This window comes from Manis javanica, chromosome 8 (assembly GCF_040802235.1).
Source record: "Manis javanica isolate MJ-LG chromosome 8, MJ_LKY, whole genome shotgun sequence".
Lineage (NCBI taxonomy): Eukaryota > Metazoa > Chordata > Mammalia > Pholidota > Manidae > Manis > Manis javanica.
In genome coordinates, this window is record NC_133163.1 from 11559330 (window position 1) to 11575114 (window position 15785).

The window sequence follows — 15785 nt, forward strand, 5'->3', positions numbered from 1 at the left end:
CCGCCCAGGCCTTTACTCTGGCATTCAAGGCCTGTGGAATCTGGCCCTGTGCGTCCTTCCCAGCATCACCCACTGAGCCTATGACCCTGCTGCTCACTTCTCCCCGAGCACAGCATGGGCTGCCCCACCGCCAGGTCTTGGCTAATGTTATTCCCTCTGTTTGGAATGCTTTTCCTACCCTTCCCACCTGCAGACTCTTACTCATCCTTCAAGACTCAGGCAAATGCTGCCTGTTTGGTGGAGCCTTCTGGACGTGCTCCGGCCTCACCCACACTCTGTGCTCCCCTGGCTCTGGGGCACCCTCTGGCCCAAGTGACCGTATTCTTTGGATCTGTCTGGCCTCCTCCCACCTCTCCCAGACTCTGGGCTTCCAGAAGGAGCCACAGTGCTTCATCCATCTAAGACGCTGCTCGAGCTCTGCTCTGCCCTCCCGAGAGTGGGTCAGCTCAGCCAGAGTGAGAAGCAGGGTTCCGAGGAGCAGGACACAGACAAGATTCATTCTGATGGCAATGTGGGGTGACCTGAATCACGGAGGATGTCTAAAGGCAGGAAACGAAGACACGAGAAAGTGAGAGGAGGGAGTGTGCGGGATGAGGAGGCCCATGGGCAGAGGGATCAGCAGCCGGCGCCCTGCCTGAGGACAGCAGGATGGGTCCGTCATGCACCGAGAAAAAGAACAGTTTCCACGGCTCAGATTTGGGTTCTGGCAGAAGTAGAGCAGACACTGGGGTTCAGAGAAATGGGCCTGGGGTCCAAATGACCAGGCACTGCTCCCCTGCCCCCAAGGTAGGCCTGGGGTTATACCCTGGCAGGGCAGAGGCCTCAAGGCTAATGCCAGTCTGCGAGGTGGGGGAAGCTGGGACCTAGGAAACTGCACCTAGCATCTGGGGGCCTGTTAGGGACCCACAGGGGCAATGTGGGACCTCATGTTAAAAAAAAGAAAGTACGTAACATTCTTGGCAGCCTGCAGAACGCCGAGGCCAGCGGAGAAGCAGAACACTGCCATGCAATCCAAGGGGTTGGCAAAGCTGTGGGCGCCTGTGCCCAGCGGCACCATGCCACGCCTTGTTTCAGACGCCGAGGCTCCCCTAAGGGTCCGTGCCTTCACTGCCTCTGCTGCCCTCAGACTGAGACAGATGTCTTGCTGGCCTTGTGTCCTGCACCTCAGGTGGGGATGCCTCTTGCCCGGTGTCCACTCCTACAGTCCTCAGAGGCTGGGCCTGGCCAGGTGCTGAGGGCCCTGAGGGCAGAGGTGACTGAACGCTTCACATTTCAGAAGCCCTGGGTTAGTGGCAGGACAGAGGGGGGTTGGGAAAGTGCAGTGCAGTGTTCCAGATGCCATGGAAACAGTTCAAAAGTCCAGTGAGTTCAGTGAATATCTTTGTGGCAGCCCAAAGATGGGCTGTTGGACAGTCATTCAAACCCAAGTTTTCAGTGAATTTTTAATCATTAGGAAACTTCTCATTATATAGTGCAAAGGAAAAAGCAAATTACAAACACAGCTCGTAGAGCTACAGAACATATGGCTTTTCTAAACATGGTTTTAAAATATTAAACATATGTGCACAAGAAACATGTCTGCAAATCTAATCCTTACTTACCATTGTACTTGTCATATTCTTTTTGCACTTAAAACCGACCAACCACCTATCGTTAGTGCTGAATCGCTCCCTGTGTTAGTTTTGTGGCCCCAAGATCACACCTACATAGGCTGCCCTCTCTCACACGTTAGCTGTTTCGGGCAATCTTGGACTTTGTTACGTCAGCTCACAAGCAAACCTGGAAAAACATGTGGTGCTGAGCCTGCAAGTCAATAGCTCTGCTTCAGCAACATCAGCCCTGTCTGAACAACAGGGCTTGAGCAATGATTTGGGTATTTATTCCATTCTATTCATTTTGTAAAAAGTGCACAGAATGCCAGAAAAATAAAATTGCTGACACTAGTGACAGGAAGAACATAAGCCTCATAAACTTATTTTAGTTGCAGGATCATCAGGTGGGGATGGGGTGGGGCTCAGAGCCTGGCTTGGTGCGGCAGCAACGCAGTGAGAGGCCGTGTGTGCACAGAGCCGCTGCTGCTGCCCCTGAAGCCCAGCGGACCTACTCCATCTCTTGGAGATTCCCCAGTGTCCCTTCACTAAATCCCCTTTATCTGTGCTAGTTTGAGTGGGTTTCAGCTCTTTGCTACAAGAGCACCTTGCCTAGGACAATGAGTGACACGCTGGGCATAATGCCTGGCGTGTTTCGGCCCTTAGCAGTTGCTGCTTTTTGCATATTTATTATCACCACTACAGGTGAAGGTCAGAGAGGCCTGAGCCTGGACTTGGAGCCAAGGCCTCTGGCCTATGACAGGATGTGCCCGGCCAGCTCACCCTTCCTTGGCCACAGGGAAATTATTCTGTGAGCCTTGGTTTATATCCTTCAGCCTTTGGGGACCCCAGGTCCAGTCAGAACACTCCAGTTCCTAAGCTGCAATGTGCTCAGGTTTCACTTAAACCCCCTTCTCAAGGAACTAAGTGCTGACAGACTCACTTAACTGCCAAGGGCTTTCCGGACTACAGCCTCCCTTCTCCTCTTCCTCATGAGCTTGAGGTTCAGATTGCCCAGGATGGAAGGGCGTGTCTATTCCAGAGGGAAATGTGCTTCTCCCAAGAAGAGCAGCCTGGCTCAAATACAGCGAGCTCCCAGGGCTTAGGGGCGGCCATGCCCCTGGAGGTGAGAAGAGCCTGCAGGGACCGCCTGTCTGGGTGTAAAGCCTGCACAGTTTTTTTTTCTTTATGTAATGTAAGTGCCTGACTTAAGCTTTGATTGCTGGGCATCCATTTCAAAGAGGCATCCACCTCAGGGAATAACCACAGTGCCAGCCACAGGATTAGCTAAAGGCCCCCCAGACCCCAACCCTGAACCACCCCCCTACCCCAGGCTCCTTTGTCTTAGAGATTTGGTTGAATTTGGTAACTGACCATTTGGGCCACTTGTTTTTTCTTTTCCTGTGTTTTTGGTTTCTGCTTGTAAGTTTTAAATTCACCAATGAAGAGCACAAGAAACCCTAGGCTCCCACCCTCACCCCTAGTGAAAGCAGAACTCCAGGCCCCATGCACGCACCCTCTACCTGACCTCACTGTGTGGCTCTAGGTGTGCTGCGTAAATTCCGGGTCTTATAAGTAATAAAACTATTTTATTTTTTCAGAGATTCCTGATGGCTGTTGGTGAGGGCATCTTGCAGTAAGAACCACAAGGGCGCATATAAACAGCGTTGGTTACTGACAGGCTGAGGTCAGTGCAAAACACGGCCTGCACTCACGGTGGGGCCAAGGGCTGCAGCCAACAGACCCCTCCTCTTAGAGGAAGGACTCCCCAGACCTAGCCCACCTTCTCCCTTGCCCTACTCACTTGGCCTCAAACTGGCCACTGATGGCTCGTTGCAAAAGCAACCAAGAAGGCCAGGAGGTGCCCCTGGTGGGTGGTGGAAGGCAGTGCTTGAGTCAGAAAACCCCTTGTGTGCTGCCCAGCTTTGTTCCTTCCCATCTGGGACACCTTAGACAAGTTTCTCATCGGTCTAAGCCTTGATATTCTATTTTTAAAATGGGGACCTGAGGATTCCACAAGACAGCGCCGACAGACCAAGCGTGTTGCAACGAAAGTGCCTTCCATGCCACTCTAGATCTTGGGGGGACAACACCTGGACTTTGTGAGTTACAAAGCTGTCACCTGTCCTACGTCCATGCTTCTGAGAGGGTAAGAGCCCAGCAACTAAAATATTTGGGGCAAAGTTCAGTGTTTATTCCTGATTTCAATGAAAACTGGCCCTAGAATTTATAAACTGGGTAAATCAGACCTATGAGAGTCTGGATAAAGAGTTAAGGGGTAGGTGCTAAACTATCTGGGTTTAAATCCCAGCCCTACCATGGACTGTGCGACATTGGACATGCTACACTTGTGCCTCAGTTTCCTCTGCCATAAAATGAGGATTACAGTAATAGGACCTACTTCATAAGGTTGTTTGAAGATTTGATGAGTCAGTGAAGGTACGGAGATTAGAACAGTCTGTGCTTATAAAATGTTGACACCCCAGGGCCTGGACTCCTAATTCCTGGCCTTTGACTATGAGTTGCCTTGTGGCATCTCTTGCATTGCTGCCCAGAGGCCCCTCTGGATGGTGACAGTGGCCTGGCCTGGGAACTAGGGTGTCCTTGCTGACCCCAGGTCTGTCCCTAACTTACTGACCTGGCCCTCTCAGCCACTGTGTCTTCCACGCGACTTCGAACTGTGTTCCAGGCAACGTGCCGGCCGAGTGTAGTGCAGGGTCCCGGGTGTAGCTCAGTCTTTATGATAAAGACTTTTGATTAACTGCTTTGTTCATAAATGTGACCTGGTGGGTCCCAGGTGACGAGGCTCTGGCCCCTGCCCAGAATTTGGAACTTGCAAGGTTCCTGAAGCAGCTGCCCAAAACACACTCCCCTCTTTGTCCTGCAAGAAATCCTCTGCTTCTGACATGGCTGACAGGCGGCTCCAGACGTGGTGAGCTTGGGCTTCCCAGGGCCCAGCATGGTGGGGCCCAAGCTGGAGGTCAGCCCTGGCTGTTTCCACCCTACAGAGTTCTCAGCAAGGCCCAACACATGGAAAGGGTCCAATAAAAGTGAGCTCTTCCTACTATTACGTGCAAGGGCTGGGATCAGAAGCACTCTTGTTCTTAACCATCCGCTCTTTCTGCCTCAAAAGGCCGGAGGGGCAGGGTGGGGCGTGCTTAAGGTCATTTAGTTGGGCAGGGGACAGGCCAGGGGTGCACTCCAGTCCACGATCACGTTCATGCTTCTTTTCCTTCTGACAAGGTGGGGCTGGGGGCCAGGGCTGGGGTGGCTGCTGGTGCCCCTCTCTGGCTGTTGCTGGGAACGGCCTAGGCCTTTGGCCAGCCTCTCTCAGAGCCCTGCCCTGACAATAGGTCAGTCTGTGCACCCAGCTCCTTCAGACAAGGCTCTGCATCAGACCCCCTGGGCAGCTGTAAAAGGCACCACTTTGAAAACTGGGAGAATCTCCCTGGTTTCGGGCGCTCAGCAGCCTGGGGGCAGGGGTGCATCCAGCGCGGTCTCAGCCTAGGGGCAATCCTGGCGCCTCTCGGATTTCTCAGAGCCTCCCACCCTTCTTGACCCTCAGAGGGACTTACCCAGGCCCAGGTTGGAGATGGTCTCAAGGTCTGTGAAGCTGCTGGCCTCAAGGATGGCCTGGGGCAGCCTCAGCGTGAAGGGCAGTAAATCTCTGTGGAGACACAAAAGGTAGGAGGTCACATCGAGAGGGGGATCCGTGTACCCATTCCCTGGTCCCCACAGCCCCCAAGTCGCAGGCCATAAAGGAAAACCCTGGGCAACCGCACAGGTTGCTGGGGTCCCCATGCAGATGGGAAACTTCCCTGGGGCCAAGGGACAGAGCCCTGAGGCTGGGGGCAACCAGCAAGATGGAGCCCCAGCTGGCACTGGGGACCCACAGACGCACAAGACCCTCCTGTGTCACCTTTCTTCCCTGGCTTTCCTGGCTTGTGGGAAGCCCAGGCGGCTTCCTCTGAAGGTGCTATTCTGGGTAAAGCAAGGGGCCCACCCCTTCCTGCCCTCTGACCACTGCTGCTCCACGCTGGGTGCAGCCAGCGCGCAGTCAGGCCCCCTGGTGAGCACACAGTGGGATGCCCCTGCAGAGGCTCAGCCAGCTCCACCTGCTGCCTTTGGTCTGAATGAGGAGCAGCTTGAGGCTGTCCCCAGAGAGCTCCCAGAAGGGACTCAGATGCCCTCCCCCTTAATTATACAGATGGGGAAACCAAGGCCAGAGAGGGAAAACATTTCTGGGCCACATGGTAGGTCAGGGCAGAGTGTGCTGAGTCCCAGGCCTCCTCACTTATGGCCCAGGGCTGTTTCATGGGGTGAGGAAGGGGAGAGTGGCACTGCCAGGCCCTGGGATGGTGGTCTGAATTCTGTGTCCTGTCCTGTCCTGGCAATCTGAGGTCTGTCACAGTCTAATGTTGACCCACCTCTTCAGCCAGGCTGAATTCCGGGCTCTATCCACTTTCTCCCCAAACCCTGATTCTAATCTCTGAAATCCCATCCATCCATGTCTGCTGAGCGCCTCCTGGGACGGCAGTGGCCAGAGCCGCCTCTCCCCTGGCGTCTTCACGTATTCACTGCCTATGCTCAGCCTGTTGACACACACGTAGCCCTGGGAGTTCCTGAGGGGCGGGCAGCTTTCCGGGCCTCCAAACCCCCACACTGCTAACAGAAAACTCAAAGAATATTTGCGGAATGGACCATTCAAACTTCAGGAACTGGACTGGGGGACAGCAGGACAGAGATCACCGCTTACTAACACAGGCTTATGAGGCTTATGAGGGCGCCCCCACCCCCTCATGGGACAGGATTTCAAAGTGGGGAGAAAACACTTCTGTTTAGGGAGGAGCAGGATGGGGGAGGGTGGTAGAAGAATCTGGGCCTTTTTGTGAAGTCCTGGGATGAGTGTGGCCTTTGGCTTCTCCCCTGTCAGTGGGGTAGGGCCGGCTCTCCTACTTTTCGCACCTTCTTCCATTGTCACAGCTGTGTGAGTTTCCTGCGAACCTATGCAAGGCCTTCCAGAGGCCACCTGTCAGCCCCTCCCACAGGCCAGGTCCAGACCCACACTGGACAGGCCCTCAGCACTCCCTTCCACCTCCAGCCCTGCCCCGCCCCCAGCACCCCTATCTCTAATTTTGAAGGATGGTGGAATTCAGCCTTGTGTCACCTTGGCTTACTTGGCTGGCGGTCTGGACTGCCAGCGGGATTGCCAAAGGTTGTCCGGTCACTGTGTATACTGTGATGGCCGGCAGAGCCCGCTTAGCCTACCTGCTGCCTCTCCCACCAGCAGGACACCCTCCGCGCCGCCCCACCCCGCTGCTCTGCATGCTGCTCACGCCCAGCCTGGATCCCTGCACCCAGGGCCTCCCCAGCCTGCTCCCCACCTCTGCCCACCACAGACCCTTCCCTCACACATGGCCCTCCTCACCGCCTCCCAGAATGTCAGGCCCACTGTCCTACAGCGGATGTGCCATGCTCATTCCCACCCCTGGGCTTGGCACCCCCTTGTTCCCTCCACCCGTGTCTACTTAGATTCTATGCAGCTTGCAGGACAGCACCATGGACCTCCTCCTTCTCTGTGACCCTTCTTCAAGGGTTTCATCCATCTCTGCTCCCCCACATGTCATCCAATTCAGCACTTCACCCAGGGACCGCCTCTACTGATCCAAGAGAAAGCACACACAGCATGGGTGTTTGTTGAGCAACTGTTATGTGCCAGGTATTGGGCTGGGTGTTACAGGCCTTATATCATATGACATTGTTATTACATCACAGCAACCCTATGGATGGGCATTAATATCTTTGTATTAACTAATTAGTTCTGGATCAGAATTCCCTGAGGGAGCTGCTAAAAATGCAGGTTCCCAGACCCAGGCACAGGGGTTCCCAAGATCAGGTCTGGAGGTAGGCCAGGAATCCGTATTTTTAAATGACTTTCAAGGCGATCCTGATGGGCACAGCCTTGGGTGGGCATCACGACCCCCAAAGCAAGGGCTAGCAATAAAAATAAAAATTAAGCACCTACCCAGGTGTTTATATATATTTCCTTATGTAGAAAAACATGTTCCTTATATAATGGATGATTCATTTCATTTAAAAGCATTTACAAATATAGACATTTGAAACATGGAATATTTAGAATAACTGTTCTAACATTTCCCCACACACCCTGGTGGGTCAGCTTGTATGCCCCCCCCGGCTGCAAACCTCCTTCCTGGAGGCCTCTGTTCCTGCCGGTGCTTATCAAACTGTTTGACCATAACTGCCAGTAAGAAACAGATCTGGCATCCTGACGCCGTGAACACACACTCTTTCCTTCTCTTTTTGTTTCTTCCCCTCTCTCTCTTCCACACACATGTATACACACTCATATATAACTAAAACAAGAGTTTAGTCAAACAAGACTTATTACAAAAACATGAGACACATTCTGATATTTTCTAGTTCAATTTTTCATTTAAAAGGAGAGCCAGTCATGACAGCTGGACCGATGTTAGGACCTTCTCCAGGTGTTTTCTAACACCACTCGCCCAATTCTGCAGACATCAGTGGGGGTGCCCCACAGCTGCTTCGATTCGGACACTACCTAGAATCAGTGCAGACCCCACAGGTCAAGGACTCAGTCCCACCAGACTGCCCTCACTTTAGATGCCCGTTGCAAATCCTAGGCCACCCATAATTCCAACCAATCGGGTATAAATTAGGGGTTTCCCATGACCCCCTCCTCAGGCTCAGTAGTTTGTTAGGATGGTGCACAGAACTCAGAGAAATATTTCAACTTTACCAGTTTATAATAAAAGCTACGATTCAGGAACAGCCAGATGGAAGGGGCGCACAGCAAGGCAGAGGGGAGGGGCGCACAGCTTCCAGGCCTGCCTGCGCGACACCCACCCCACCCCAGCACCTCCCTGTGCTCCACGTGCAGCACCTGGGAGGCTGGGGGGTGGGTGGAAAGGTCCAGCTTCTAATCGCTTGGTCGTTCTGGTGACCAACCCCATCCTGAGCCTGTCCTGGGGCCACAGCTGTGTCACCTTTTGGCATAAACTCAGGTGTAACAGAAAGAGGGTCATTATGAAAAACAGAAGACACCCCTACCACTCAGGAAATCCCAAGGGTTTTAGGAGCTCTGTGGCAGGAACCTGGACAAAGACCAGATATATTTTGTCTTACCCTGAACCCCTTCACAGGCTGTGACCCACAGACATATACCATGTCTATGACTTCATTAACTCTTGGATATCGGCTCGTTTCTCTTGCCCTGAAGGGCTTGGCCCCCCCACCCTGGGGTCTGTAAAGCTCCTGGAGTGCCCTGGGGAGCACTTCTAGGAGGGAAGGCCCAGGCCCATGAGAGTGGTATCTGAGTCCTCTCAGTGCCCCATGGCACCCTGAGCTCCGTCAGCTAAGGGATCCTGCATGATTTTTGTGGTTTTGAAAGTCAACCACTGCGGAGGGAAAAACATGACCTCATTTGGGTAGCTCTCTCACTTTTTAAAAAATTTTATTATTTTGGTATCATTAATCTACAATTATATGAGGAACATTATGTTTACTAGACTCTCCCCATCACCAAGTACTCCCCACATACCCCATTACAGTCACTGTCCATCAGCAGAGTAAGATGCTGTAAAATTGCTACTTGTCTTCTCTGTATTGCACAGCCCTCCCCATGCCCCCCCCCACATTATATATACTAATCGTAATACCCCCTTTATTTCCACGCCCCCTTATCCCTCCCTTCCCCCCCATCCTTCCCAGTCCCTTTCCCTTTGGTAACTCTTAGTCCATTCTTGGGTTCTGTGATTCTGCTGCTGTTTTGTTCCTTCAGTTTTTGCTTTGTTCTTATACTCCACGGATGAGTGAAATCATTTGATACTTGTCTTTCTCCACCTGGCTTATTTCACTGAGCATAATACCCTCTAGCTCCATCCATGTTGTTGCAAATGAAAGGATTTGTTTTCTTCTATGGCTCTCTCTTTTTTTTTTAAAGTGAGAGAGAAGGAGAAAGAGAAAACCATCATGAACTTTGGAATCCACAGACCTGGTTCAAACCCTGGCTCTGCCAATCCTGGCTGGTGTCACTTCCAGCTCAGCTTCCTGGCCTGGCAGCAGGGACATGATGCCCTCTTACAGGGTTGTCATGAGGATTAAATGAGCCAGGGTAGAAAAGTACAGGCCTGCGCCCTGTGGGAGCATGTGTGTGTGTGTGTGTATCCTTCCTCCTCCTAAAAGCCAGGGTCAAGAGCACTTTTGGGGGCCTCTGAGCAGTGGGGTCAGGCTCTTTCCCTCTGCCCTGCTAGCTAGGACTGTGCAAAGGTAAGACTGTGGCTTCTGGCTCAGAAGGCAGCTCCAGACACAGGGATACCAGCTTTCTTCAGAGGCAGAGAGAACACCCTCTGCCACCCCTCCTCTGGGAAAGAAGTGTGGCGGCTTAGTCACAACACTGGGTGGTCAGGCCCAAGGGGCCCCTCCCTTCCTTCCTCATTTTGGCTAATGACACCCACTGCATGAGGTTACTGACTCCTGACTCCGGGATGTTCTGAGGATCAGGCCTCACGATCCTTGTAACATCCTGGTGAGTAGTAAGTGCTCCAGAAACAATCAGGTGTGTCAGTGCTCCTGTAGCCCACGATGAGAACCCTGACACATCCCCTGTCTCCCCACACCCCCTTCTCTGCCACCCCTCTCAGCTCCCCTAGCCACTGCCCTGGGCAGGCACCTCCATACAGAGCCTAGATGGCTGCAGTGGTGCTGGGCTGGTCCCCACTCTCCCCTTACCTTGATCCCCTGCCTGCTGCAGCCATGCTGCTCTGCTCAGCTGCGGTCCGACTGGGAGCAGCAGGAAGCCTGCGGAGATGGCGTGGGGGGCCTTCCAAGCACCTTCTCTCCCACTCATGCTCTGGTTCTCCCCATGAAGCCCCTGAGCTGTTCACAGCTTTGCCACTGTCAGGCCTTTGCCCATGCCGTTTCCTCTAGCTAGAATCCTCTTCCTGCCTTTCTATGCCTGGCCTTCAGTGTCATCTCTTCCACCAGGAGGCCTCGACTTTCCCGTACACAGAAGCGGAGGGCTGGATGGGGAACAGCACATGCTTTCTCTGGGCTGCAGGCCTTGACACTGTGCTGGGCAGAAGTCAGATATGCTTGGGTTCAAATCTGGCTCAGAGCTTAGCTGTGTGACCTGAGGCAGGTCACACCCCCAGCTATAGCAATACAGTCGATCATTTCCAGAACACTACGCCAGACCTTCTGCTAAGCCCCTTACAAGAATCTTTGTGCCAGATCCTCAGCAAAGCCTGGGGCAGAGGTCATCAGCTCCTGATGCGTGTCTGCAGACGAGCATACCTGCCAGGCAGGACTGCTAGAGGGGGCAGAACTCTGGGCAGTTCACTGCACAAAACCTGACCACAGAGATGCCCAACAGGGGCTGACGGGAGCTGGTCTGCAGCATCACTGGCTGCCACCCCATCCTATCCCCTCGGACGCCTTTTTTTATCAGCTCTGTGCACCCACTGCCCAAGCTCCTGAGGGCTGGCACCTGTGAGCCTGAGCGGCTTGTCTGGGCACAGTGGAGTCCCGCTGCCTGCTTCCCTGGAGAGCCACAAATGCCTGGGTGTGCCACAGGGGCTGGCTGGCTGGCTTGGGGGTACAAAAGCCCAGCCCCGTGGCCTTAAGGTGGACAACTCCAAGGTCTCCTTATGCTCCAGAGCTGCCCTCGGGATCTGGCTGAGGCTGGGTGGCAGCTGAAAAGGTGTCCTTGCTGGGCTGCTCTCCCTCCTTCACCCTGCTGCCCACACCCTTGCTGCTTTCTCCTTGGGGGTGAGCCCCTAGCATCATCTGAACACCCAGCCTTAGATCTGCCCCTAGGAGACCCCAGCTAAATTCCTGCTATCATGTCCCTGGAAAAGTTTCCTGAACCCTGATCTGCAGACAGGTTTGTTACAAATGCAGATGATATATATGTGTGTGTGTGTGTTACAAATGCAGATACCATATATGCATATGCTCTAAATGCAGTTAAATGCAGATTCTATATATGACATAAAGTAAATTATATATGTCATAAATGCAGATTATATATATGTTAAAAAGGCAGAAATATAAGTACAGATTTTATATATATATATATATAAATCTGGAATGGGCTCCAGGAGTCTGTATTTCTAACCGGCTCCCTGGGTGACTATGGGGCCAGGGCCGGGAGCCCACTCCAGAACCCTCACACTGACTCCCCCTCAGAGTGCCGCGGTAGGTTTGTGTTGGTTTGGGGTGAGCACTGTGAAGCAGAGCCCGTGCCCTCCTGTGTAAGCACAGCATGTGCTTCCAAATGAGTGTGGGACGGAGGAGGACTTCCTGCTCTGATGGGCTTCATCACGCTGCTTGGCCATCTCCGGGCTGGTCTGTGCTATCGTGGGGAACATGCTCAGCGAACAGGTGCCCAGCCCAGGCCCCAAGGGCCCTGAGTGCCCACCCAGGAGCAGGCCCTGTGAGGGAGGAGGGGGTGCAGCAGGCCTGCAGCTCCGTGTGGTGTTCAGGACACACGTCTCAGAGCCAGGACTGGCATTGATCACCTGGGTGTTTAGCAGTGATCGAAATGCCCCTCTGTGCAAGGCCCCACAGGCCACACAAAGGCACTTGACATGTGCATCTCAGGTTCATTTCCTGCTGCCCCAGATGTGTGGCGTTGAAGGAGTCTACTGGGCAGGATCCCAGAACTGTAGAGCCACAGAGCTCTGGCACCCGCTGTTCATCTTAGCTACCACGCCCTTGACGGCGGAGGCAATGGGGCTGGAAGGCTTCAGGTCACTGCCGAGGCCACAGAGCTGGGTCAGGGGTCTGAACTCCCAGCCTGGGGCTCTTCCTCTTGCAGAGTCTCACTCCTCAGAGGTGGTCTTGGTGCTGACACCCGTGCCCCTAAATGTAGGGATGCCAGGTTCTGTCCCCTGTGACCTCCTTGTGGGTTTCTAGAGCATTTGAGGAGGGGGGAATATGCACCTGTTTTTCTGGAACGCGGAGAAACAGCAGCCAGACAAGGAAAGGCTGGGATGTGACCGTGGTGAGCTGGGCGACCATGGTTCCAGGTCACTGTCCCGGCACAGCCTCTTATGGCCCAACATGTGGAAACAGAAGCTCAGACCTACTGTCTCTATCTTATTTCCTCCTCCAGCATCTATCTAATGGCTGTTATCATTTCAATTTTACAGAAGAGTAAGTTGAGCCTCCGATTATTAAATACCTAGCTCAAGTTCTCGGCTCTGCAGTTATGTTGTCATTCATTCAAAGCACCCAGCACGTACCACACACAGTGCAAGACACCTTCTTCTAAGGTAAGAACTTCTCAGAACAGGAAAAGGCCTGAGAGCATGATGTGTCATAATGTCAAAGGGTCAGGGGCCTCCAATGCTTTGCCTTGTAGGACTGGAGGAATGTGCCAGGTCATCAGGATCACTGCAGGGCACCCACACAGTGTTCTAGTGGGGCAGCTAGAACAAAGATCATGGTCGTTGGACCTTTATCTACTCTCAATCTCCATTCTGCCATTTCCCAACTGTGCAACTGTGAGCAAGTTACTTCTTTCAGTCTCAGTTTCCTCCTCTGTGAAATGGGAATAACAAGAACACTTACCTCGTGGCAACTGTTTGCAAGATTTAAAAAGATAGTGGATATAAAAACCCTTAGCACAGTGCTGGGTACCTGGAGAGCCCTCAGTAGGTGGCAGCTGTCAGCAACTGTTATTATCAGCATCGCCCTTTCTGCCCATGGGAGCCCATGGGGTCCTGGTAGGTGGGAGGGCTTCTGGGTCAAGTGTGGTGCTTGACTGCAGAGGCAGCAAGGATGGTCCTTTTGAAGGGAGAAGTGGGCCTGGAGCCCTGGACCCCAAGACATCCTGCCCAGCCTCTAGCCAGCCCATGCCAAGGCCCTGTAGCTTAAGTCATTGGCTTATGGCACCAAAATGTATTTTTAAATTCCTGTTGAACTGCAACCACTTTTGAAAATAGGACAGCTCTGAGGGTGGTTACCAGACACCCACTCCACCCAGCAGCTGCTAATAATCACACACTGTTTCCCATGGGTGGGGTGGGGGCTATCAGCCCTTCCTGCTGCCCCTCCAGGAAGTTCCTTCTATAGCCCCTACAACGGGGTAGGTCAGGTCCACATAGGACTCTGGGCTGTCCTGGAAGCCACAGGAAGCTGGGGGTGATGGGCAGTAAGCAAGGGGCAGGTGGTGGTGAGGGAGGGTCCCTTACCAGCTGGTCCAAGAGCGCATCAGAGCCAACACCTCCCCTCTCGGTTACCAGGGCAAAGCCAGGGACTGTCCCCTCTCTCTGCGTCCTCTGGGCTGCACCATTACCTCTGGGGCTTCCCTGTGGCCATCTACCCCCACCCAAGGTTACACAGACATTTGCTGCAACCGGATACCCTCCCTGTGGGGCAGGTCTACTCACCTACTGACACAGTAGAAAGCAATCAGTCTGAAGATGTCCTCAAACACAAGAACAGAGCCTTCCAGGTACAATACTGAGGAGAGAGGACAAAAGCCTTGGATGAGTGTCCCTGTCACTCCCTGAGGGTGGGGACCGCACCTGCTGCTTCACTGTGGGTCCCGGTGGCTGCTACACCCTGGCCTTCCACTGCCGGTTAGGCTGCAGGGGAGTGAGAGTGAAGTACTGGGTGTCAGCCCTCTGAGGTTTCAGCTGGTGTTATCTTAGCTCATGTACATTTATCATTTGGGGCAAAATAACACAGAAGACTCGAGATTGTAAAAGCAGAGTTACACATTTAATTGATCAGGGCCATCTCAACCTGGCAATTCTGAGCTGTGCAGGGTCAGCTGGAGAGGAGATTCCCAGTCCATCTTGACCTCCAGGAGGTTCACTGGTCCAGGGGTGCTGGCCTGGGGCCACTGGCCTTTCAGCCAAGAGCCCGTGGGCCTGTCAGAACTTGATTTGGTTGTGTGGGTCATTGAAGAGTGAAAGTGACCCTGATATTCTCCAGCTCTGACAAGGATGGGAGGTCAAAGCATTCACCCAAGATCCCATCCCAGGGTGGATCTGCAATGAGGCAGGTCAGGTCCTACCTCAGAGGGGCAGGGTGCTAGGACGTGTGTCAGAGGCTGGAGCTGGGACCAGGCTGACCTGAGGAGAATACAGCACCAGGCCATGCCCGGCTTCGGACGCTCAGGCCCAGGCGTCCAGATGAGCTAAGCGAGTGGGTCGAGGTGCTGCTGCCCATCTCAGCTGCTGTCCACCCCCATGAATTTGGACGCTCACCCCAGGGAGCCCCATGCCCAGCAGGTGATGCTCCCTGCACTGGGGAACCACAGCTGACGTTCTGAGGCATGAGAGGCACCGAGAAACCGAGTATCTCACTTCACTTTCAGTTCCCTGAGGTTGCCCCAGGGTCCGAGTCCTGGAGGGATCGAGCCCAGCTCCAGGCTGGCTCTGGCCCTGGGGTTGAGTCTGAGTACGTTCCTCTCCTCTCAGAGGCTCAGTTCCTCCAAGTGTAAAAGGAAGGTACCCCTCCAACTGGAACACTAGTGCATCTAGGTGGCCTCAGCCTGCTGTCCTGGTTTCACAGCCTAGGACAGCGTTTCACTGCATTGGTGGTCTGCGAGATGGTTATAGGGGATCCATGGACCAATACCTTTTGTTCTGATAGCTTTGGTTTTATAATTGCCTTGTTTCTAAACAGTTAACATGATTTTTAAAAAAGTTTACATTCATCATCTATGGCAAAGGCATAATGGCTTCCCATTAGGATATAAATTTTTTTTTAAAGATTTAAAAGAAAAATACTTAGATTATGTACTGGAGGTACTTGGAAGATTACCGCAAATGACTTAAGTCTAACAAACAGGCCTTGCAGTTACCACCCTCCTTGAATTAATAGCTGTGGGGCAGCCCACAGCGCCACCTATTGGTGAAACTCAGTGCATCGCTGACTCTGTCCAGAAGTGGCAATGACTGGCCAAGGGAGCCTGGGGCCCAAGGACTGCATTTGGGCAGAGAGAACGCTCCATCCCTGCAGTGGGAATGTAAAGATCTTTCCCAGGAATCTGTCAAGGCGGGCTATTGGGGATGCAGGCAAAAAGCCTAGCCTCACAGCTGGCAAGTGTGCTCACAGTTAGCATCTTTCCTATTCCATGGTCCGACCGTTCCGGAGCACAGACGAAACCTTTAAGATAAAGTCAGTTGCTCCTTC

At 53.2% G+C, this 15785-nt stretch overlaps 1 protein-coding gene across 1 annotated transcript in view; it reads right to left on the minus strand.

Moving 5' to 3' along the window:
- The window catches only part of RIN3 (Ras and Rab interactor 3), a 120437-nt gene that overhangs the window by 30562 nt on the left and 74090 nt on the right, over positions 1–15785 (minus strand). Inside the window, exons 4-5 of the mRNA XM_036991564.2 lie at positions 14030–14102; positions 5165–5256 (exon numbers count right to left, since the gene is read on the minus strand). Of these exons, the coding sequence (XP_036847459.2) occupies positions 5165–5256; positions 14030–14102 (165 nt within the window). The remainder of the gene's footprint in view (positions 1–5164; positions 5257–14029; positions 14103–15785) is intronic.